The sequence below is a fragment of the Melospiza melodia genome, chromosome 11 (genome assembly GCF_035770615.1).
Source record: "Melospiza melodia melodia isolate bMelMel2 chromosome 11, bMelMel2.pri, whole genome shotgun sequence".
NCBI lineage: Eukaryota > Metazoa > Chordata > Aves > Passeriformes > Passerellidae > Melospiza > Melospiza melodia.
In genome coordinates, this window is record NC_086204.1 from 4,261,987 (window position 1) to 4,286,205 (window position 24,219).

The 24,219-nt window shown below is 49.4% G+C and overlaps 2 protein-coding genes across 3 annotated transcripts; one reads left to right on the plus strand and one right to left on the minus strand.

The window, feature by feature from the left end:
• LOC134422824 (torsin-1A-interacting protein 1-like) lies at nucleotides 1-9,583 on the minus strand. Its single transcript, XM_063165199.1, has 6 exons — nucleotides 9,193-9,583; nucleotides 8,903-8,971; nucleotides 5,950-6,051; nucleotides 5,054-5,113; nucleotides 2,511-2,570; nucleotides 1-1,262 (listed from the first exon to the last, which is right to left on the minus strand). The coding sequence occupies exons 1-6, from the start codon at nucleotides 9,581-9,583 to the stop codon at nucleotides 469-471; spliced, it is 1,476 nt and encodes a 491-aa protein (XP_063021269.1). The 3' UTR covers nucleotides 1-468.
• A 2,797-nt stretch (nucleotides 9,584-12,380) lies between these two features.
• Nucleotides 12,381-20,147, plus strand: LOC134422913 (torsin-1A-interacting protein 2-like). Of its 2 annotated transcripts, none has more exons than XM_063165381.1 (6): nucleotides 12,381-12,608; nucleotides 13,341-13,541; nucleotides 15,147-15,446; nucleotides 15,577-15,891; nucleotides 16,245-16,409; nucleotides 17,179-20,147. In XM_063165381.1, exons 2-6 carry the CDS (start codon nucleotides 13,508-13,510, stop codon nucleotides 17,937-17,939), a joined length of 1,575 nt encoding a protein of 524 aa, XP_063021451.1. In that variant the 5' UTR covers nucleotides 12,381-12,608; nucleotides 13,341-13,507; the 3' UTR covers nucleotides 17,940-20,147. The 2 variants fall into 2 exon arrangements, with proteins under 2 accessions (XP_063021451.1, XP_063021453.1); XM_063165383.1 differs by having other exon boundaries at nucleotides 12,394-12,608; nucleotides 16,245-16,343.
• Nucleotides 20,148-24,219: the final 4,072 nt, after the last annotated feature.

The following is a 24,219-nucleotide window of genomic DNA, read 5'->3' on the forward strand; positions in this document are numbered from 1 at the left end:
TCACTTATTCATCATTTTCAGTTTATTTCTTATGTTAGAAGTGAAGTAAGCAATTGTGGGAGATGAAGGTGATGGCTTTACATTGTTACCTTGTCAAATGTGACACCAGCTTTATGCACCACCAGAGGAGGATCCTCACAGCAAAGCCAACAGTGCTTCAACACAGGTTCAGAGGCAGATGAGTGACTCTGAACTGAGGCACAGCAATGTTCAGCTCCAGGATACCAAGGCTGAATGCATCACTGAATACAATTTACCAACAAGTTCCTTGCTTACACTCTGCAGTTTACTTAGAGAAGTCCCAGTTGCTTTGGCAGAAACAACTCTGCCAGCTGGTGGAAAGGCTCAGCACAGAAAGGACTGGTCTGTGGTTGCCTGAGCTCAGCAGCCACGCTCAGTTCTTCCCTGCTCTGCCTTGCAACACACATTTTGTGTCTTCCTCCTTTCCCAAGTGCTCTCCAGCAACTTTTATGTGCACCCCTCTAGAGGGAGGCCCTTTTCAGGCCAAACAGGCAACACAAGATGAGATATCCGGCTCCACAGTCCACTCAGCTTATCTGTGTCCATGCCATTGTAAGAGCTGGGAACATCTGAGCTGGTGAACTTTGCCCAGAGGAAATCCCGGACTTTCTCCTCCACCTCTTGGAAGGTGAGGCTCTTTCTCAGTGACTGCTCATCCAGGAGAACTGTCAGCACGAGGGCCACGTCCTTAAACGCTGCGTTTTCATGGTCACAGTACTTGTAAAAGATCAGGGTGGAGCCTGCAGGCAGCGACTCAAATCTATGCACCACTGCCACCTTCTTGCCCTCCCTGAAGCCAGAGCTGAGCTCTGTGTCCACCTCCAGCTTGACAACGTCACTGTCCAGCACAGCCTTGTCCACGCCGTCGATGCTGATTGTGGTGGCGTTCTGGGACGAGGCAAAAGCGTTGGCAATCTCATTGCTCAGGCACCTCAGGGCCTTCTCAGCTTCCTGGCCAGCTGTGAGCAGCAGGATAGCAGGCTCCAGGTGCTCATGGGAAGAGTTGAGACGTTTCTCAAGGGACACACGGGCTTTTCTCCACAGTCTGGGGTCCTGGCTTTGGTAAGTGTTTTTTAGTTTCTCCATCCGGGCCCGAAACTCTTGCAGAATTTCAGCATCTCTCCTTGAGGAGGTTCCACCTTGAATCCCACTCCACAGGATGTAAAGCAGTGGGACACAAATTAACAGAACCAGTAACAAAGTCCATATCTTGTGAAATCCATTCTGTGATTCACTGTCATCTATAGAGAGATGGAGCAAACAAGAAGAAAATGTTTTAAAAGGCATCAGAAGTCAACAAGTGAAAGGAAAACAAGAGGAAACAGTGAAATGATCCCATTCTCAATACAGGTACAGTAGTTGAAGAGCATAGAAAAGATCTAGTTAAGAAAGGAAAGGAAAGTGAAAGGAAAATAAGAGGAAACAGTAAAGTGATCCCATTCTCAATACAGGTACAGTAGTTGAAGAGCATAGAAAAGATCTAGTTAAGAAAGGAAAGGAAAGTGAAAGGAAAATAAGAGGAAACAGTAAAGTGATCCCATTCTCAATACAGGTACAGTAGTTGAAGAGCACAGAAAAGATTATCTAGTTAAAAAAAAACCAAACCACAAAACAGAGAACACAGTTTTGAACTCAAGCCACTTTGTGAAGTGACAACATTAAAAAAAAGAGCATTTTTACATATTCCCACATTGACTGAGACTAAATTAGACCTTCTTCTGAAAAAGGAGCTCTTAAAGTTCATCAATATTCCATTCACTTTAATAAAATCCAAACTAAGAGCTTAAAATGGTTCTGAGAAAGGTCAAAGCTTCTCCTACATTTATGGCCTGCAGAAAAGATCCTACAGAAAACCTGGCTGCACCAGAATGGTTCCTGTGTTATTTTTCTTGCCTATTCCCTTAGGATAAAAATAGTTCCTGCAGCAATTTTTGCATCTCAAACACTGGTGGTCAACACTATCAGAGAATGTTGTGGCCTTTGGATCAGTGAGCTTCACAAAGTACACACAGCAAACCATGTCCATCAAAGATCAAATATGAAACCAAATCAAAATATCTGAACAGGTAAATTAACACTTGTTTCATGCACTGCAAGCAAAAGGATTCTGTTCCCAGTAAAATGAGTGACAAAATGCAGCAATCTTCCTGGAAACAGGAAGAACTGCATTCCTTTTGTTCCCCTTTTACACCCCAACTTTTATCAGGACAGCAACAAAACAATAGTTAAATAACACCACCACTAGCCCTGCCTCAGTCTTAATCTTGTAAACATTACAGATAAAAGACCTGAAATTCAGGTGAAAATGTTATCCATTACACAACACCCTTCCTTCCTTCATGCTGATGCCACATCCCAGCAAGCAAATCATCTGTTCTAGCAAGGACCTTCAGCTTAACACCAACTCCAGGAACTGAAATACTTGGAAAGGCATAAAAAGGGTTAAATGTCACACAAGCATGAAACAGAAGTGAAAGCAGAAGTCTTACTTCTGGCCAAAGGCTGTGACTGCTTCTCTGTACTGGACTGATACCGAGATTTACTTCTGCCTGTTAAGAAATAAGAAAGGAACATGAGAAGAACACTAAGACAACAATTATGCCCAATCTTCCAGCAGGGAGTTGAAATCACCAAACTGCATTATTTTCAGCAAAAACTTTTACATGCAAAATTCCACAAAGCTTACAGGAAGGGCAACAAAGCACCCTGCTGAACCAAACCCAGTTCTGCTAAGCTGGAGCAAAGGTGAGGCTGTCACCTCATCCCAGGTGGGGCAGGGTCAAGCTCAGGGGTTTCAGTCCCTTTCCACATCATTCTCCCCCTTGTGCTCAACAGAATCATCCTGAACAAGGAAAATGACCCCTTCACCACTGTCACCAGCCTGAGAAGTCTCACTCAAGTGTCAGAGCAAATCTCAATCTCTGCTCTTTGCCAAATGCCAGCTCCCAAGCCATCCTCACAACCTTGCCTAGAAAGCACAAGTCCCCAGCCTACCACAAATCACCCCCAAAGATTTCCAACTCTTGAAGAATTATGCAAATAAAACTCCATTTCAAGTACAAGGTGATAAAATGGAAGAGATTTAACAAGCTGTTATTTTCTGCACAAGGATCCCATGTCCCAATTAAGTTTCCTGATTTTGCTCAAGAATTTGAGAGGCATAAAAATGGAAACTTAATTAATGGACACACTAGAAAAACAACATAATGCAAGACCTAAATAGCAAAAAACAAAGCAAAATGTTAAATGCACAGTTTTCTTTTCCCTCTTCTTGCAGCTTGGGTTGGAGGCCTGCTTCATCAGCAAACAGTTTCTTGGGATGAATTATGCCTTTTAAAGCAAAGTGCAAGATTTCAGCTTCAAAATATACTTTTGGTCTATTTAAATGGGCTCAGACAGCAAAGTACAAGAGGCATTATCCATAAAGTGTTATGAACAACTTTCCCAAGAGACCAGCATGAATATATACTGTGCAATTTTTGGTCAGCATGTTTTCTACATTTAGCCAGGTAATTAAAAAGACAGGAGAATTTATGGCTCCTTGTTGAACACCAACTGGTTCAAAGCTGAAGGCTCTTTAATATATAACCAAATCAGAACTGTCAATGGCACTATTGAGAATAAATTGAACAAACATACCCTGCAGTAGTTATTTAAAGACACTGAAATAAACTCCATAACCTTGTTTCTGTATGAATGTAACTGCAGAAGGTGCTAAAAGCAGCTCTGCTTTAAGCTGGGGCTTAACTGGCTTAATGAACTGCCCTATTCTGTAATTTCAACCCCCTACCCCAAAAGGGCACAGCCATGGAGCTTGTCCTGGCTAAGCTTATCTCAATCTTCTAAGAGTTAACAGCTCAAAATCACCTCAATTCTGTAACACAGCACAGTGCAGCTCTGTTTGCACAGAGCAGGTTTCATATTTAGGTGACAGCTGTAACTCGTGCACTAAAGGAAAAAATAATTCAATTAACAGATCTTAATCTGCCTAAGAATTGTGCATTATTTACAGCACAATTTGCACAAAAGACCCAGTAAATTTTGTCTTGCTTAATTCAGAAAATCTAACTTCTGCAGACACCTTAAAGATTTCAGAGTTTTAAGTGATCTTCCAAAGTTATTCACCCTACACACAACTAACCACTCCTGCAGCACCTGGAAGGGCACAGAAAAGTAAAACTACCAGACAAGATAGAACTCTGCATCAATTCATTTTTCAAGGGCATTTCACAGATGTGCAGCTACCACAGGATGAACTTCTCTTCCTGATAGCACCATGGTTTAAAAAAAAGCCAAAACAAACAACAAAACCAAAAAGAAACAAAAACCCAAGCAACCCCTGCAGGTTGTTCAGACTGAAATCTGATTTACAAAACGTTGTTTATCTGTATCTAAACCTGTTGAGGATAGAAACAAGGACCAAGATTTTACAAAGAATTCAGAACATTTTCTTTCAAGCACTCTTCCAACAGGAAGGGAAAAAAAAAAAAAAAGGCAAACCCAAAAAAAACTCCAAAAGTCTGAAACACTGGGAGTCATCAGATGAGCAGACTGGATTTTGCCTGCAAAGAAAAATGCTGCTCCTTTTCAAGAGTATTAGGACAATTAATTCAATCACAGCACAGCAAGCCATCACTTCTCAGGGAAAGGATAAAAGGGAAGGTTTGTGCACAAACTAACATTCACTGCCACCAAAAGGTAAATAAAGGTTTTGTTCCCCTCCTCAGCTTACCCCACAAAGCCCCTACTCCATGCTCTGCATTTACTGTCCCATGAGTCAACTCCAAAAAGAAAAATGAAAGAGAAAGTGGAGCATTTTCTGTGGTCAGCAAGCTGAATAACCTCACAGAGAGGCTCTGACTGGAATATGCTGCCTTCTCCAGTTTCTGTTTGAATCTGCCTCCTGAGTGCATGCCCATCTTCCCAGACAGTGTCCCAGGGCACAAGGAAAACCAGAAGCAGAGGAAAGGAAAATAACTCTGTCCTTTTCATCTAATGACAGGGAAAGACTAAGTTCTCTTGTTTTACTTACTCTGTGGTGCAGTAGTTGAGTAGCACTCTTGATTTCTCTCAAGGAAGTCAGCCTTTATTTCTGAAAGCAAAGCACAAATGGAAGAACTCAGTCCCCACATCAGAGATCAGAACAGGACAGCCAGACATGCTTCTGGCTCTTTCTATGAATTCCTCAAGGCTAATCAGGAGGAGGAGGATATGCTGTGATGTCAAACCAGCACAGCCTCTTGGACCTCTCTGAGCTGCAGAAAGTTACTTTTATCTATTACAAAGGGCTTAATTTGGCTCTTCACCCCAAGGCTTTTGCCAGCATGACAAATCATTCTTCTTATGGCTTCTTTTAAAAAGACATGTAACTTCCTTCTGTGGCTAAAAATAATCCCATTTTTTTTCTCACTTTATCTCCCCATTGCTTCTCCAATACACATGGAGAAAAATCTCTGAGCAATGAGCAAAGTGCTCCCTCACCTTGAAATTACTTGGTGTAGTCACTCCCCCTGCTGAAGTCAAAGATAATTCAGCTCTTTAGAACATGAAGAGTTTTACTTTTCCTTGCCTGAGGCAATTAAAGATCCACCCTCATATGTTTTTTGAAGCAGGGAAAAAAACCTCTTTCTGTTTTGCTTTTCAAAAACCACACAGCTGGATATTTATCAAAGTTGAAATCTGCCTTTTCTTGAACTTTAAGGTTTTTCACCCAAGCAGATTATCATCCTATTATAACCAGTTTTACTTTGGCTCAGGCAGGAGTACACACTGAAGCTTTATTTTTTTTTAAAAGAAACCCTTTTTCATCCATTCAGATTTCAACTCAAAAACTTCCCCCTTTTCTAAAAGAACTGAATGATTGTCATTTTAATACATTTAAGCAATTATTTCTTACACCATGGAAGAAGTGCTGATAAAAGCTGTTACCTTTTAATGGTGCAGAAATGGTTGGTTTCTCAGTTCTGTTACTATCATGAGCCTTTGCATTTTCCTTTACTGTATTCTCTTCAAAGTAAACTGTAGTCCCACCTGCCAGCAGCAAAAAAAGAATAAAAAGAGGATTGGCAAGATCATAAATCTGAAGGACCAAGTTGTAGTTTTGGAACATCCATGACCTAAATCAGTGATTTTCCAAGTTGTGAACTCCCAAAAGTTACTCTCTTAAAATGCAACAAAAAGCAACTAAAACTTGAAATGCTTATGGTAAATTTGAGTTCACTAGAAATACAGCTGTCTACACCACCACATGCTTCTTAAAAATAAAAATTAGGAGTTCTTGGCTTAAAAACATGAATATTAGGAGCCAAGAAATTCGTTATACTAAGGGATTCAGTGTAAACACCATGGGAGTATAGAGAGTTTTTCCCACAGCTTTGGGCACTCCCCTTAAAAACAATAATTGTGCTGTCTTTCTTATGCAGCATTGGGCAGAGGGGAAAAGAGGCAGAAGCAAATACAGAAAATAAGTTCCCTTTTAGTGGAGTCCAAGCCATCCTTTAGTTAGGTCTCATTCTCTCCTAATCCATAACAGCAACCTAATTTCACCCCTCAGGTAGGTGAGAAGAATATAAATCAACATTTTTCAGCTGTTTGCCAAATCACAGACTCACTGAGCTGTGAAACCCAGCTCAATTAATGTCACTAACTAGAAAGAGTAAACCCTGTAGGATATCAGAGGTCACAGAGCAAAGGTCAGGGCCGGGAAACCAAATGCAGGAAAGGATAAAATGCAAACCCAGAACCAAGGGGCTGACAAGAAAAAGCTCAGGTATGGAATAAAAAACTGTAGAACAGTTGGGGAACAGAGATTGTGGCAGAGCTATCAAACATCAGCAGAGCAAACAGCAAAGGGAAGAATACAATGTGTAATTTTTTTCTGACATTCACTCTGGGCCCTTTTACTCTTTAACCAGCTGGGGTTCAGTGGGTTTCTGTAGCTCTTTCACCACATGCCAAGGGCAATGCATAGCTTGCCACCTAGTGTTTGGTAATTTTATTTCAACTAAGAAAACAGCCTTTTTCTAACGTGCTCTGCCAGTTTCACACACCAGTGCATGTCAAACATACTAAGGAGAAAAACAAAACCACCAGACCCATCCAAACCACAAAAAATGGGAAAAAGCTGTAAGTTTTAAACTATAGCAAGTCACAGGTGCAACAGTTAAGTATTTGCACATGCTTAATGGGGCCCTATATTTTAAACCCATCTTAAAAAGCTGTTAAGTGACTGATTTACCACAAAGCTCCTCACTAAATTATTTTCAGGAATGCCAAACTACATACCCATAATATTTCACTATGTACCCAGGTTTTACAAGGAAAATCTCCCCAGTAATTGTGACCAGAAGACCAAAAATATCTATCAACCTAAAGAGGGCTACTCAGGCAGTCCCTACTCTTAATTCCTCTCCCCTTCCTGGCATCAATCACTATTCTTTGTGCTACAGAGACTTCTTAGAAGTTGTAGAAAAGCAAGGTCAATGTAAGACTACTTCCATGAAGACTGCTAGCACACATCTTCAGCTCATTGATCTAGAAGCTGCCCTGATTCTAGGCAGGGGGTTTTAGGCTCTTAAAACTCTGCAAGCTCTTCTTAAAGCTCTTAAAGCCTTCCAGCTCCCCAGGCAAGTCGCCTAACCTGTATTTAAAACCCCTTAGTAGAGGCCAGGAACCAGTTTCTCAGGGTGTGGTTTTGCTTCCATTCTGTTCTCAGGGAAGCAGGACAATTTTGCTCCCCTAACAACCCAGCCTGCTTATTGCCCTGCCTCACAGACCATCCCCTAAACTCTGCAGGAAAAGCAAAATACTGCACATCCACAGAGGGGGGAAAACTAATCCTCTGCTGCTATATAAACAATTAGTGTCTGTTATCATACTTTTACACCTGTTGTGCCTATAATCCACCACAGCTGCAAAGAGCTGGGGAGGATGGGAGGGAGAGCAGCCTCATTTTTAGAGCCATCTAATTAAAAAGCCAACCCTCAGCTGCACCCCCTGAAGCAGCACAGCCACGTTTAAAACACTGAGTCTATTATACCCTGTTAGCCACCATGTGGGAGCAAGAGCTTTTTTTCACAGACAAACCTCTCTACTTGCCTAAAGAAATACTCATAACCTTCCTCAAAACAAGATATTTTTTTTCCCTATGCCTCCTGGAAATTCTGCTTCTGGAGCAGAATACAGGCAGGCAATTCCTGGTGACAAAAACACAGATGGGAATGGAGAACAGTCTCAAGCTAGCCCAATGCATCCCTGAGCACTGCCGCACTCCACAGCAGAGAAAAGAGGGAGGAAATACAATTTATTCACAGTTTCCTGGTGGAATGACGGGCTAAAGCCACATGACTATGTTACACTGAGTTAGCATGTTTCTATAGCTTGGAGAAAGACACGAGTTTCATCAACTAAAGCAACAGGTGGCTGCCACACAGTGATAACACAGCAGCCTGTCCAGCCCAGTATCCAAGAGCAGGTCCCAGAGCATCCTTGTGTTTCAAAAGAAGGAAAACCCCAGTTTTGCATTTCCTCATAAACAATGCTGCTCCCAGTAAGGAGCACAGCCACTGAGGGATCGATTCCTGCAGCTCAGCATACCTTATTTAAATCCTGCCTTTCAACACCAAGCAGTGTTAGTAGAATTTAAATGCTGTGGTACTGTTCCAAGTGATGTACTAATAAAACAGCCACCTGAGGGTTCCAGCGTGCCCTGCTGAAAAGGATCGCTCCTCCTCCCATCCCGGGTCTGTGGGGTAAGAGCCACAGTGGGATTTCCTCACCTGTGTGCCACGGTAACACCTGCCGAGGAGTTAAACCCCACAATCCCCATTTCCCTGAGCGAGGGCCATCCCAGCCCCTCCGCAGCCCTGGGATCGGAGCCTACCTGGCGATCTGTACGCTTTTATAGGGGGCCGCGTCAGGGAGTCTGGGGTCCCGAAGTGATGCTCGTCCCCTGAAACGAGACACGGGTGAGGGGCACGGCCGGACAATCAGCTCAATCCCACCGGCCTGAGAGCCTTCCAGAAGCACCGGGCTCACCGGGAGCCCGCGATCCCGTACCAACACGCCCGGAGGGGAACCACAAGGCGCCCGCCCGCCCCGCTTCGCGCCGCCCTACCGCACCCTCAACCGCATGATCCACCGCGGGCCGCTGCGCCCGCCCGCGCCGCTCACCCTGCAGGGCCGCGCTGTCCACCTCGTCCCCGAGCTCCTCCGGCCGCGCCGCCGCCGCCGCCAGCCGGGGGCTCTTCCGCCGCCGCTTCAGCCCGGGACCGTCCGGAGGAGCCAACCCGGGGCCGTCCGCCGGAGGCCCCTCCTCGTCGCCGCTGCCCACCATGCCGCCCGCCGCCGCGCCGCGCCGCTTGCCCCGGCCTCGTCCCCTGCCCCGGCCTCTGCCCCGTCCGCCCGCCGCCGCCTGCTCGGGCCTAGAGCTGCCGCCTTCCCGCGGCGGCGGGGGCGGCTCCGCGGGCCTCACTTCCCGCGGGGCGGGACCCGCGTCCGTCGCTTCCGCCCGCCCGCGGAGCGGCCGCCGCGGCGTCACGTGGTAGCGCGGCCGGTCTGCCATGGCCCCGGCACCGCCCGCGGGGCCCGCACCGGAGACCGGACCGGGATCGGGCCCGGGCCCGGCGGGAGCGGCCCCTGCAACGCCCGCCCGGCGGCCCCGCGGCTGCTGCCCCCCAGTGAAAAGAATGCGGGACGGGCGCGGCCCCTGAGGGCAGCCCGGGCCCCGCGCCTCCGCTGCCCTCCGCGGTATTTTCTGTGTGCGAACCGGTCGCGACAAAGCCGGGTTTGCATTTCTCGGAGGCTGAAAAGTCTGTAAAATAAGCACAAATAGCTGAGTAGCAGAGAGGGGAAACTTGGAGGTGCTTCGAGGGACATGAGGTCCTGTGGCGCTGATAACGCTGCACCACTCTGTTCCTTAGTGTGGGAATTGTTTTGGCTAATCAGATCTGGAATATCTCACTAGGCATTTCACTTTTCTTACCTGTTTGTTCCGATTAATTACTGGTAAACTGGACTTTTAAAATGTGTTTGATTGCATTCTTGGTAAAGCATTTTTACCCAGGCATGTGATAAATCTGTCATAAAAATGTGATGTGGCTGGAAGTTTTCAAGATGCCGTTTGATGGGACTACAAGGTCTCCTCTAGACTCCCTCCCTAGCAGCTCAAGACCAGCTTGGAAATGAGTTGCTAAACGATTAGAGACCCTTTTACAAATTCACAGAATCACAGAATTGTTCCGGTTGGAAGGGACCTCTGGAGATCACCCAGTCCAACCCCCCAGCCAAGGCAGGGTCACCTGGAGCAGGTGACAGGAACACATCCAGGCGGGTCTGGAATGTCTCCAGAGAGAGAGAGAGAGACCCCATGCCCTCCCTGGGTAGCCTTTCCCAGTGAAGAAATTCTTCCTCCCGTTGAGGTGGAACTTCTTGTGTTTTAGTTTATGGCCACTGCTCCTTGTCCTGTCCCTGAGGAGAGTCTGGCACTTTGTGCAATTCAGCAGGAAGGCTGGGTGAGGGAAGTTCATTCAGCCTCCACTCCTGTACTGTCTCCTCTGTACTAAGATTTCAAAACAAAAAATGCCCTAATTCTTTACTAACACACCATAAATGTTGCAGTTTCACCCAAAAGCAAGTGAATCTTTTTGAGCTAAGTTATATATACCTCCTACTGTACCAGCAGTAAATATTGTCATTTTTTTCAGTCCTAAAAGCAGAACACACACATTGAGCATTGTTTTCTAAAGCAAAAATGAAAGAGGATGTAACAATTACCACATCAGGGAAAGAAAATCAACATAACAATAGCAAGATCCTTTTTTGTAACTGTTTTGTGATGACTTCAAGCCCTAGGCCAGCCAGCTAATTTTCCTGCCAAATGACTTTTTGGGAACCAGGTTCTCAACCTGGAGAGGCTGAAATGACCCCCTGATTTTGTCACACACTTGACACCAGTTTTGTGACACTCGTGCTTCCATGGAGAGGGCAGCCCCTCAGCCCCAAACACTGTGTTGAAGGGACTGGATGGCTTCAGGGACAGAGGGATAGAAAATGCCTGGATTTCCATGAAGCCACTTGCAGCTCCTCTCTGCTGTTCCTTACTGAGGGAGATCAAGTCATGGTGTGAGACTGATGGCAGCCAGGAGCAGGGCCCTCAAGGTGACCTTGTGAATCAGCCACGCTGACTTTTTCCTTCCTGCTTTTCCATTCTGGTTTTACAGCCTCTGCTGCACCTGGTGAGAGGTTGGTTGTGACAAGGGAATGTGCTGAGTCTGCCATGGCCACTGTTCCCTCCCAGGCTCTGTAGGTGACAGAGGAAGCCACTGTCAGAAATGAGGTGTAGTGGCCAGCACACCTCTCCTTCTCACCACCTTCCTGACATGTTGATGCCTGTGCACATGCTGACACCCCGGGGGTAACATGGCACACACATTTTATTGACTCCTCTGACACTGCCTCTGTGCTGCCTGGGCCAGCAAGTGTTCCTCCATACAGCATAAAGTATTTTTCCTTACCATTTGAACCCAGCCTCTTACCTGTTTTACAAGTGCCTCCAGTACTAGTGTGGCAGGGAAATTCAGTCAAATTGAAGTTTTTTTAACAAATCAAACACATTAGTCCCATCCACCCTGTCAGCCCTCTGCTCCCCAGACTGATGAGTCCCAGCCACTCAGTGCCCCCTCCTTTCCAGCACTGCCTCATTTGCCTTTCCCTGTGTTTTCTCTCAGCCATTTGCTGCTGGGTTCCTCTGGGGATGCTGGTGAAAAGGCAGCAAGCTGAGTTCCAGAGGCTCACTCTGTTCTGCTGCTCCCTGTGCTGCTGCCTTTCCCCTGGAGTGCTCCATGCTGCTGCTTTCCATGAAACATGTCCTGGGCAGGAATAGGGAAGGGGTTGGAACATTCCCATGCCCATACATGCCCCCTTGCAGGCACCACGAGTTAGAACAGGATTTTTTTGGGAAAAGCATTGCCTAAATGAAGCCAAGGGCTGACTCACACATTCTCAGACCTTTTCCTGCTTTACAGCCTCTCCCCACTTCTGGGGACGCTGGGTGGGCTCCGCATCCCTTTCCCCCAGGCTGATGCTGAAGACCTTCCATGTCACATCCTCCCCAGCCTCCGTGCACTGGCAACGTGACATTGCCAGAGTCCGGGCTTTGCTGCCTCCCTGTTTGGGTGACTTTTCCTGCAGTACTTTTCCTAAATCAACTCCCAAACCAGTTCCCTCCTTTCGCTATCGTTTTCTTGCTTCAATCAGCAACACTGTTACTGAACGCAGGAACCCGCCAGTCATGCAGAGCGCCTGAAAAAAAGCGCACAGCCACAAAGTCGCGGAAACACGGCTAAAAAAAGGAAGTCAATGTTTCCTGAAGGCTCCCGAGAAGGACTGCGGGAAGGAAAACTACAGCTCCCAGCAGGCAGCCGGGAGCCAGGGAAGGGCAGGGTTCACCGTCACGTTTCCAGCGGAGCATTCAGGGTGTGCGCTGGTGCCCTGCCACCAAAGGGCCTCTGGGACGGAGGGCGAGGGGAAAGGCCAACGCTGGCCTCTTCCTGCTGATCGCCGCCCTGACCGGCTCCGAAGCTGCCTGGGTAAGCGGCCCCACTTTGTTCTGCTGATTCCCTTCTCCTGCCGGAGCGTCAGCATCGGGAACAGGGAGGGGAGGGACGGGCGGCGGGGCAGCGGCTGCACCCCCCAGCCCCAAACCGTGTGTGGGGACACTGCTGGGGCCGAGGGATCCCCCGGTGCCGAAAAGCTCCTGCTTTCGGAGGCTGGGCTGGAGATTCCTGTGCGGAAAACCGCACGGACCGCTCTCCAGCGGGGAAAGTTTCTTGGGAGTTTTCCAAGAAAGCCTGGCTGACACCGGCGAGCCCGGCTCCGTCTGTGCCCTGTCCCAAAGGGCTTTAGCCGGGGGAATCATGGCTGGAGGCGTGCGGGGCTCACTCAGGCTGCGGCTCCGGGTCCGCGGGGGGGTTCTGCGGGATCGCCTCCCGATCCCACACGCTGGAAGCAGGCAGGGGGAACAACAGCAGGAGCAGGGGCATCGCTCCGTGCCGGCCTGGCTGCGAGCTACCAGCCCCAAAAGCTCCCGGGGCAGCCTGCCGAGCCCCACGCTCCGGCCTGGCGTCCGTGCGATGAGCCAGCAGTGCCTCACCCCCCTGGCATGTCCCACGATAAATGCGGTGTGCATTAACCCCTGCTCGGACGGGAAGCAAAATAGCTGACAGCCCGCGGGCTGAAGGTTCGTATCGTCCCATTTTCACCTTGGGAATCACGGAGGAGGAGCCTCGCCCACCGTGATTCACGGTGTTTCTGCTTATCAGGTTTGTGGGCGTGTAGCTGGAGTTGGCCGGAGCAGGACGGGATGGTGGCTGTGAGGAGGGCAGGACTCGGTCAGCCTCCGGAACAGCAGGGACACACAGCTCCCTATGAACGTCCCAGAAAGTGAAACCAAACCGAGCAGAAGGCAGAGCTCCAGGGGAAAAGGAAAATGGAAGAGAATCCGAGAGTGGATCTGCTTGGAGGTAAGTGAATCCTTTGCTTGCTCCATCTAGGAAAATCCCTTTGCTGCCAGTGACATGAGAAACCTGTGCAGAAGAAAAATAAACCAGTAAAGAATCCCATCTTTTCCAGGCCAAGGAAAGCAAGTTGCTGTCATTTTTTAAAGGGTGAAAGATGAACAAGTTACTTTCAGTTTTAGATTCTGATCTGCGACAGGTTTAGACTCTGTGTCCCAAGATGGCAGCACAAGGAATGCTGAAGAGAGAGATCCACACTGGAAGAGCTTTGTTCCCTACAACCTGGTGCTTCCCATCTACAAATGCTTAAATAATAAACCAGTTTTCCACCACCTCTGGTTGGAGAAACTGTGGAAGAGGCAGGGCAGGGAGTAGTTTGTGCCCAGCTTGAACAGCAGGATATCTCCAAGTTCCTCATGTTTCAGTTTCTACCGTGTACTTACATTCTGTGGGAGCCTTGTTATGACTAGTACCTATGAGTGTGTCAGTGATAAAGCGATGCCATCCCCAGCTCAGGTCTGTCCTAGATAGTCAGAAGTGTCACTGTAATAATCAGCAACAAAGAATGTAAAAATCATGTTCTGACAAGTGACAAGTGCAGCTTTTTCTCTGTTTTCAAATTAGAAGGGAGTTCCTCGCCCTTTTAATCAGTGTTTATGCTAATTATAGCATAATCATTTATGTAGTGCTTGATCATTCATAAGCAATTTTTCACAAATAGTGCCTGAAATTTGAGCTGCACTTTGGTTCTGTGAGAGTCAGAATATGTCACAGATGCTGTTCAGTTGCAGGATCTCTCTATTGAATTATGCTCCAGTGTTTGTTTCCAATTAAATGTTGCCATAGCTCTTTGGGAGAGCAGCTCCAGCACAGAAAAACAGAGACAGAGCATGAGTAGAATTATCATTTACATTCAGACAGATGCTTGAAGTGCATTGGCATAACTGTACTCAACAACAGCCTTAGGAATTCTTCAAATCCATCACTATCTGTGAAAATCCACTGTCTGTGGAAGATGTGGTAACATATCCTACCACTGAAGGAAGGAATTGCCTGCCCATCCCATCTAGGACATAAGCTGGGATTGAGTTAGCTTTGGCATGGCAGCTGTAAGGTCTGTGGCTTGGATTTGTGGGTTTAGAGAAAAAAATGTTGAAAACAGAGCAGTGTTTTGGCTTTTGCTGAACACAGCATCAAGGCTTTCTGTCCTTGCCCAGCAAATACCCTGGGGTGTGCAGAAGGCTGGGCAGGGACCCAAGGTGGGAAAAGGGTGGTTGAACACAATATAGCATCATGCTCAGCACCAAAAAAATGGGGCAAAGACAGAAAGGGAGAAAGGGGGTGGCTTCCAAGGTGGCCATTGCTGGGAGACTGGCCTGGCATCAGTCTGCTTGCAGGAGGTGGTGAGTGATGCCTTTGCATCCTGATTCCCTCCTTCCCTTCACTCAACCCAAGAGTTTTCTCACCTCTGGTCACTCTGTTCTCTCCCATCTCACTGGGGGTAAATGTTTCTGCAGAGCCAGAACTGGGAGTTGTGTGGGTGGTGGTAAAGCACTGGGCATTCTTCACTCCTTCGTGGCTCACTGGGCTTGTGAACTCTGATCCCAACAGCTGGACCAGCCCAGGCTGAGGTGGGGAGCACAGCAGAGCATCCTGAGCACCAAAAGCCCACCGAGGAAACACCTGGGCACCAGGGGACAAGCAGATGGCCTGAGACATCCTGCAAACCAGAGGAGGAGTCTGCAGTGTGTGAATCAGCTGCTGGTGGGGCAGAGACAACACTCTTGGGTTCAGCTGGTCCCACACTAGAGGAGAAACCTACCCAACAAATTGAAGTATTGTCAGAGGAGTCTGACAAGACAAGAGAAGGTGTCTCAGAAAGACCCCTGGAAAAACAGGACTTGGATGAAGGTGAGTCTCTCCCCACCCTTGGGCCTGATAACCTGGGCCTTGCCTTAGAGGAGGCAGAGCAGGAGAAAGGGTTCCTGCTTCTTGGGCTAAAAGAGACGAAGTGTAGGTCTGTGCATTTTATTCCCCACAGCTGGGCTGGGCCATGAGAGTGTGGAAAGCAAAGGAGACAGCCCTGTCCACCAGGAACCACAGGAGCACCAGGAGAAAACTGGGCAGTGTGAAAGTCTCTGCAAAGCAGAGGAAGATGTCTCATCAACAAGCAAGGCACGGAGCTCTGGCAGTGAAGTGACACATTTGGATGTGACTGGTGTGGAGGATGTCCCCAGGGGCCACTTGGCAGAGAAGAGCAGCAGTGCCACTGTCCCAGACTGGGAGCCAGAGCCACCCAGAGGGCAAGAAACACAGGAGAGCGAGTTCCAAGGCACGTTAAGGAAAAGACCAAAAGGTGAGCTGGGGGCTGCACACTGCTGCACTTCCACTTCCTGCATTTCCCACTGGCACTAGAGCAATGGGGTGAGATCCCTCATAGCCATTGTCACTTCCCTGGAGCTGAAAGCGATAAGAAATTAATTGGCTTCTCTCTTTCTTTGGTTCCTGTTATGCTGTGAAAGGCATGAAGCCACACTGCACTCTGCATTGTCTTTCTCCTTGCCCAGCCCTAGAGGAGAAAGCCAAGACTCAGGGCAGTATTAACCCAAAGCAGTGTTTCCTCAGCTGGGAGCTCCAGCTTTGCTTACTACAGCTCCATTTACCTGTCCCCTCAGCACTGAGCGACACATTTCTTTTCTCCTGTTGCAGGGGACACAGCCCCAAAACCAGAGACTCTGTCTTCCCTGCAGAACATCACCAACCAAAACACAGAGCAGGAGAAGGCCAAAAAGTCCCTCCTGTGGAAAGGTGAGGAAAAGAAGCTTCCCTTGCATGTTACTCATCGACCAGAAGGCACTGATCCTCCAGGAGCAAGTAATAAAGCACATTTAATTACTCTTCTCTCTCGAGACCTTTCACAGCCTCTTCTGAGAGTTTGAAAGAAAAAAACATCCCCTTAAATACAGGCTCAGTTCAAGCCTATAGTGGCAGCTTCCCCTGCAGCTCTTCAGCCTCAAAAGCTGGCATATTGTGGTCATCATGCTGTGAGTGCCCTGGGATGTCCTGGGAGCTCTGGGGGCTGCTGTGCTGAGGGTCTCCCTCCCCAGCCCTGCTCTGTCCTGTTCTCTAAGCAGGAACACTGATGCTGATCTGCATCAACACATTTCTCCTGTTAGAAGGAGACTCTGCTTTGCCTGGAGAGGGACACAAGGCATTGTGTCTGCACCTTCTGTTTTCTGAGCAGAAGCACAGTGGCCTTTGTATACTTATAGCATGGAGGAGGGCAGTGAAAGCAGCACTTTACCTGGGTCAGACACCTCCATATGTGGTGCTCTGAACAGCCACAAACCTAAAAAAAACAGAGAAAGGGGAAAAGAGGAAAGCTTGTGGGCAGCTGCAATTTCCTCAGGAAGGTTTTCACAATCCTTGCCCTCTTTCCTGGAGCTGCAGCCTCCTCACCTGGCATATTGGAGTGGGACCTGCAGCCCTTTCACCTTTCTTGACCAACTTGCTCCACTTTCCTAGTGCAGGGGGAAGCTGTGAGAGGGGAGAAATAGCCATTGTAGCCACTTTCCAGCACGTCACTGCGGGTCACTTGGGACTGACTGCTGTTCCCCGTGTTGTGTCTCTCCCTGCTGCACAGGGCTTTTCATCCTGGGCCTCACAGTGCTGGGCTTCTGCATATTCTGCTTCGGCAGCCCCACCTCCAGCTCCCAGCAGCCCCGCAGGAACCCCACGCTGGAGGCCTTCCAGTCGCAGTTCGACCTGCTGCAGCTCAGCTTCCCGGGCCAGAGCCCCGAGCTGTGGCTGCGCGGGCGCAAGTTCCTGCGCAAGCACCTGAACGCGTCGCAGCCCTCGCAGCCGGCCATCATCATCCTCACGGCCCCGCGCCGCGCCGAGCGCACCCTGCGCTGCCTCAGCGCCCGCCTGGCCGACTGCTACGCGGCCGCCGTGCACGGCAGCACGGTGCACGTCGAGGGCAGCGACAAGGCCGCGCTCCACAGCGACCTGGCCAAGCTGCAGGTGGACTGGGAGCTGAGCCAGGCGTTCCAGGCGGGCGGCCGGGCCGCCGTGGTTCACCGCTTCGAGCTGCTGCCCGCCGGCGCCACCCTCATCTTCTACAAGTACTGCGACCACGAGAGCGCCGCCTTCAAGGACGTGGCCCTGCTGCTGACGGTGCTGCTGGAGGAGGACGTGCTGGAGAGCCACATCAGCCTCCAGCAGGTGGAGGAGAGGGTCCGTGACTTCCTCTGGGCCAAGTTCACCGGCGCCAGGAGCCCCGGCTCCTACGACAGCATGGACTCGGACAAGCTGAGCGGGCTGTGGAGCCGCATCTCCCACCTGGTCCTGCCCATTCACCCCGTGCCGACCATCGAGGAGTGGGGCTGCTCTGCCAAAGCCTAGGGACAAAAGAGGCCAGAGCCCCGAGGAGGGTTGGAAAGATGCTCCTGGCTGGCTCTGGTACAGGCAGAGGCACCACCGGTGTTACATCTCTTCAGTTTGTTTCTTGTAGGTTCCTGGGAAGAGTTTGACAGGAACAAGTTGATCCAGGATATTTGGGCAGCTGAGTCCTGGAGGTGATACACACACTTCTTTCTGGGAGATGGGAACAGGGGGTGTTTTAGAGTTCCACAGGAGAACACTAATGTGTGAGGAGGCAGGAGGGAAAACAGGACCTGGCAGGAACATCAATGTATGGGGATGCAGGAGGGAAAACAGGACCTGGCAGGTAGTGTTTCTGTCAAGAAATAGACAAATAATGTTCACAATTAGTGTGACAGAAAGATGTGGCATTCAGCAGCTCTTTCATCTCTCCCTGCCCCTCAGCTTGCTAAAGTTGTGCACATCAGTCCCGCAATATATTTTATCCAGGGAGCTGCTGGAACACAGAAAGGTCAAATTTCTCAAGGCTCAATATTTTAAAGGCATGCTTGAAAAAGAAAAGCAGTTTGCTAGTCAGGGGTGTTACCTGTCAGCCCCAGTAGTGTCCCACTGGCACAGCCCGACTGACACCAGGCAAAGCCCAGATCCTCAAACAAACCTGCAATTCAGAGATCCCCTGAACATCAATTACCAGAAATTCCAGCTGTCAGCACTTGAACACTACCCTAATGGCAGGGATCCCAGGAGGGGATCCCATATGACAGGGAACAAGCTCTAGGACCAGAGAGCAATGAAACAGTTGCTGCCACTGTGATAGTGTGAAGCCTCAAGGGATTGCACAGGTGAATAATATGAATAATACAATGTAATTTAATGCTTGTCTCTCTAAAACAAGTCCCCTCAATCCCTTTGCCACACAGAGGCTGTGACTCTCTCCTCAGGCTGATGCTTTGGTCCCACACAACAGATTGTTCTTCACCTGGATCTCTGGTCTGTGTGCAGGGCTGGCAGCCTGTCCCAGCCTCTCCCCAGGTGTCTTCTGTTGATGAATGTCGATGTTAACATTGGTATTTCAAACATGTAGGGTAGCACACCAGGTCCTTGCCCTCCAAGGGTACATTTGCATCCCTGCCAGGCAGATGGAGCTCTGGCACCTCCCAAAGCAAGTAGGAGCAGAGCTGGGTTAGCTGGTAAAGACCAAATCTCTGCCATTAACACTAAAATTCCTTGACAAATTTTCTGTGCCTCCTCTTCTGCATCCTAGGAAGAGAAATCCAAGTCCTGGAAGCACTGTGGTTTCCCCACACTGTGTTTTTGCAGTGCTGTGGGGCAGGGCAGCCAGCTCAGGCACACCTGGAGGGGCAGGTGCAGGTCACAGCATTTTTGATAACCCAAGGGCAGCCCCAGGGGCCAGTGCAGAAGGAGCAGCTGCAGCAGATGTGGCCTTGCAGAGCCAGGCTCTGTGTCTGTGTGCAAACTAGAACAAATCCACAGCACCACGGTGTTCTTCAGCAGCTGCACATCAGGGTGCTCCTCACAGCAGCTGGGCCCTGGTGTGGGATGGGTCTCCTGCCAACAGTGCCTTGCACATCTGCCCCACCAAGGGCTCAAGGAGGTGCAGCCCTGCACCCCAAAAACCACAGCCTGTCTCTTCTTTCCCCCTGCCGTGTGCCTTGACCTGCCCCAGCACCTTAGTGGCCCTTAACTTGGAGGAGGGGACAAAATGAAGGAAGAGGGAGGGTTATTTGTTCAAAGAACAGACTTTTTGGTTGGTTTGAGACATGAAGACAAGATACCACAGGGGTTTTAACTGTGATAAACACTGGGCTAAATGTGAGAACCACCTGCTGGAGCCCATGGTTTGATACAAGATGCAGATTGCTTCCTCCTCTCCCTCTTTTCTATTGCTGTACACTACTTTGGTGAGAGAAATCACTGTGTCCTGCTCTGCAGGGTGTTGATGTAAGGACCAGCAGAGCATTAATCATGCTATGCCAGTATTTTGGTGGAAATCTGTATTTTAATGTTCTCTCTCTCCATTTTGCATACTGTGTTTGCAATAAATAGCCCAGGTATGCAAGTCCCCATTGCTGAAAGTGTCACCCACCTGAGTTCTTCCAATACAGAGATATTTTTATGGCCTTCTAAAGACAAATATCTGCTTGCTTCTGGAACAGGATTTCTATTTAAAAATAAATGGTGAGATTGTGAAAGAAGCCAGCAAAGTGAGACTGGAGTCTAACTGTATTCCATTCTTTTTTTCTCAGCTATTTTCATTAAGCTAAAGAGATCATCATATTAGGCAAAGTTTTCTTTAGGTCAGGGCTGTAGCTGTGCAAACACAGTGAATATTTGCTTTTCCTGGAAAAACTCTAAACAACGTTTTTCTCAGTTGTTTGGGGCAAATATTTGCAGCTTTTTCAACTGAGGCAAAATTAAAAACAAACCCCCAAAGAGCTGCTGGATTCAACCCTGGCTGAAGTACACTGGGGTTTGCATAATATTTAATGATAATAAATGAAGCTGAAATCCACTGACAACTGAAATGTTTCAGAAATATGAAAAGCAAATATTTCTCATTTCAACAGATTGGTTCCACTTCATATTCCACCACTTCAGCACACTCAAACTTTTACTTTTGTGATGAATCATTTTGCCCAGCTCTAGCCTAAACAGAGAGAGCTCTGGAAAAGAAAGGATTTACCCTGTTAGTTTGGATTTTCTTCAGTCTCCTGACAACAACATCCATAACAATGGCACCTGCCTTCACATGGATGTCCATGTGATTGATTGCCAGAAGTAAACATCACCCATCTCCTGTTTGGTGATAGAGAAGAAGATTTGGTTTTACACCACAGATTTACATGAAAATCCAGTGTCCCCAGGTACAGCAATGCTGGTTTTTGATGCAAAAAACAGGCTGCTTTTTTAAGTCTTGCAAATGAATCCAAAAGTGAGTCCAAAGAGAGCAGCTGAACAAACTCAGAGGCAGAAAGGTGCACTGGTGGGGGTTTTTTGAGTCCCAATCTCTGCAGGAAAGGATGTTCAACAATCCTAAAAATCACCTTGAAAATTACACAGGAGCACAACTGAGAGGCAAAACCAGCCCTGGAAGGCCAGCCTGGTCTGCTCCACCACCAGATCAGTGCTGATTATCCCTGTGAACGTGCTGCTGTCCTGGAGCTGATGCAGCTTTGTCACCCTCAGTGTTTAAAGCCAAGTGGTCCAAGTGGTCAGGGACAGGGACATTCTGCCACATCCCTCCTCACCTTTCTGCACCAGCACGGGCTGGAGCTGGAAGGAGGCAGGGCACAAAGAGGAGGAGGAGTGAACCCAGTTCAGCCACATCTCTCCTGTGAGCTCGTCTGCAGCTCAACCCTCCCCAGGGCTGCTCCCTCGGGGGCCACTTTCTGGTCCACAAAACCTCCATTGTAATTGAGATTTGCAGATATTGGGAGCTGGAAGCTGTTTTTATTTCCCACCTCAGCCTCCGCAGGGGAAGCAGCTGGACAATGAACCACACAAAGGAGCTTGGCCTCAGCCTGTGGGACGTGGATCCATGAAAAGGCTCAAAGAACGCAGCTTAAAAGTGTGTTCCCCACAGAGGGAGGGGGCTAAGCCATGGCAGGCATCCCCCTGGCCTCTCCCTGCTGCAGCTGGACTGTGCAGTGGTGCTGAGGCTGAGGAGAGGCTCTGCATGTCCCTCCTGAGGGCACTCAAGAGCTGAGGATCCTCTGGGAGCCAGTGCAGAGGCACCGGGACAGCAGAGCACAAGGGATGGAAACAGCTCACACAGCTCACAGTCCTCTGAGGTCTGCTCCAACCCCTGCCCAGCAGTCCAGGGACCACTCAGACCCCTCTGTGCAACAAAAACCAGGACATGGCAATGTCCACAGGGGAGCAGGCCTGGCCAGACAATGACAGCTTGAGCTGAAGGAAGCCCCTGATCTCTGTGTTAACAGAGCTGAATCCTTAGGGCTGCCCAGAGCAGCAGAAACAAGGATCAGCAACAGTCCTGGGCACAGCTTGTGTCTGCAGAGTGCCTGGATCACACAGGTTCCTCCTCACAGGGAGAGAAAAGTCCAATTGCTCCTGCTCTGGGGCAAGCAGCAGGCTCCCTGCAGCAGGCTGGGCAGCAGCAGGAGCACACACAGGGAAATAAAGAGGTGCCTGAAGGCCTCTCCACACCAGTCCCACATACACCTTAACTCCCAGCCTCTATAATTATGATCCCAAGACCTTCCCCATGAGAAGGCAGCTGCTGCCTGTGACAGGTGAGTTGGGAGCAGAATGCATCAGGACCTGATGCAACAGCAGCCACAAGCACAGCTCCTCCATTCCAGGGGCCTGTGGTTCCCCTCCTGACTGTGTTTAGGAGATTTTTTGGGAAAAAAATCTATTGGCTGATGGAACCAAATCCAATGAAACAAGAGGTTGAAATAATCCCAGGAGACTTCCAGAGGGCAGGGATGAATGTGAATCAGTCCCAAACAGGACTGGCATCCTATAATGGAAAACACTGGCTATGGAGAGACAGAGATGGGATGAAACCATGGGCGCTACCACAGGGGAGATCCTCAAACTCCTGAATCTTTAAACACTGCCTGGTGGCAATACAGACCTGCTCTCTGCTAGCAGGACATGTGAAACTGGAAAGCAACAAGGGGAAAGCCCCTTGTGATGGCAGAGCTGAATGCAAGGCCACAGAGGGCTGCTGCACAGGGCAGGCTCAGCCTGCTCACACACAACTTATCCCACAGCAGAACCAGCTGGCCCATGGGCAAAGTGGCAGCTTTACTTTATGGTCTGAATAAAGACAGCAGGAAAAAAAATAATTGAGATAATTGGATTGGAAATTAGTAGGAGGGTGAGAGTAAGTTGTGGTGGCTTTGTTAACAAGATTTAAGATGAATTTAATTAGTTGAGTTACTAAACCTTCCCAGACACAGATTAATGTTGGGGGTGTCTCAAGACTACTTTATCTCCCATATCCTTGCTCCCACAATGACTGAGAGAACTCAAAATCTCCTCTGCACCTCGAGGAAACAACCACACTGCCTGAACCCAGGATGTGAAATGGCAAGAGAGGCATTTTAAACACCGTCCTTCTGCCTTCCACACTGCACTTGTATCAGCCCTGTGAGCACAGGAGGCTCGGGAGTGATGACAGGGGATGAAAGCAGGACTAGCAAGGAGGGTCAGGAGAGAGGGGCACGGAGAGGCCCTGGAGGGGAGAGCACTGGAGGCCACCTGGATTTGCCCCGTCAGGTTCCTGCAGAGCCTCACAGGCAGATCCTCCTCCTTAAATCATCCTTGCTGCTGAGCCTCCTCCTGCCTGCCAGGGCTCCTCTCGGACATTGCTTTGCACAGGGGCTGGAGAAGATCAAACGCTGAAACTGAGCTGAAACTGCTGAAACTCGCTCAGCTGGAGGCAGCCATCCCCTTTTCGTGCTTAGGCACAGCCTCTCCCCCACCTCTGCGCCCCTCCACAATTTTTCTTATCTGGGGGGCAGGAGCTGGCTCCGGAGGAACATTACTGCAGCAGGGCAGGACCGCCAGGAGCCCACTGAAGCTTCTGTCCCCTCCCTGCTTTTGTAGGCACAACCGTGTTCTTTGTCAGTGCTCCTGACCCTCATTTCCCCGGGCTGGGTCAGAAGCAGATCGCGCCCTTCTCCCCTCCGTGCCGGCAGACAGCTTTGATCAGGAGCGCCCCTGCTGACATCCCTGTCCTTGCCTCTGCTCCCTCCCTCCACCGGGAGGCTGAAACCCTCGCTGAGGGAGCGCTGAGGGCCCGATCGCCTCCCCGCACTCATTACAGCACATCTGGCAGGCAGCAGCCGGGCCGGGGACACCTGATGCCATTTCTGCACAGCCACGGATCGCGGCAGGCAGCTCCGGTGTGGCCGAGCTGTGCCACACGGCCACCGCCAGCACCCTGCCAAGAGCTGCCCTCTGAGCACCAGCAAGCACGGCAACCCAGAAAGGAGAGACCAGACAGCCTCTTCCAGTGCCTAAAGGGGCTTCAGGAGAGCTGGAGAGGGAGGTTTTGTTCAGGGCAGGACAAAGGGGAATGGGGTGAAACTGTCAGAGGGCAGGGTGAGATGGGATATTGGGAAGAAATTCTTCCCTGTGGGGGTGAGGAGGCCGTAGCCCAGGCTGCCCAGGGAAGCTGTGGCTGCCCCATCCCTGGAAGTGCCAAGGCCAGGTTGGATGGGGCTTGGAGCAGCCTGGGATATTGGAAGGTGTGGAAGGTGGAGGAACAAGATGGTCTTTAAAGTCCCTTCCAACCCAAACCATTGTA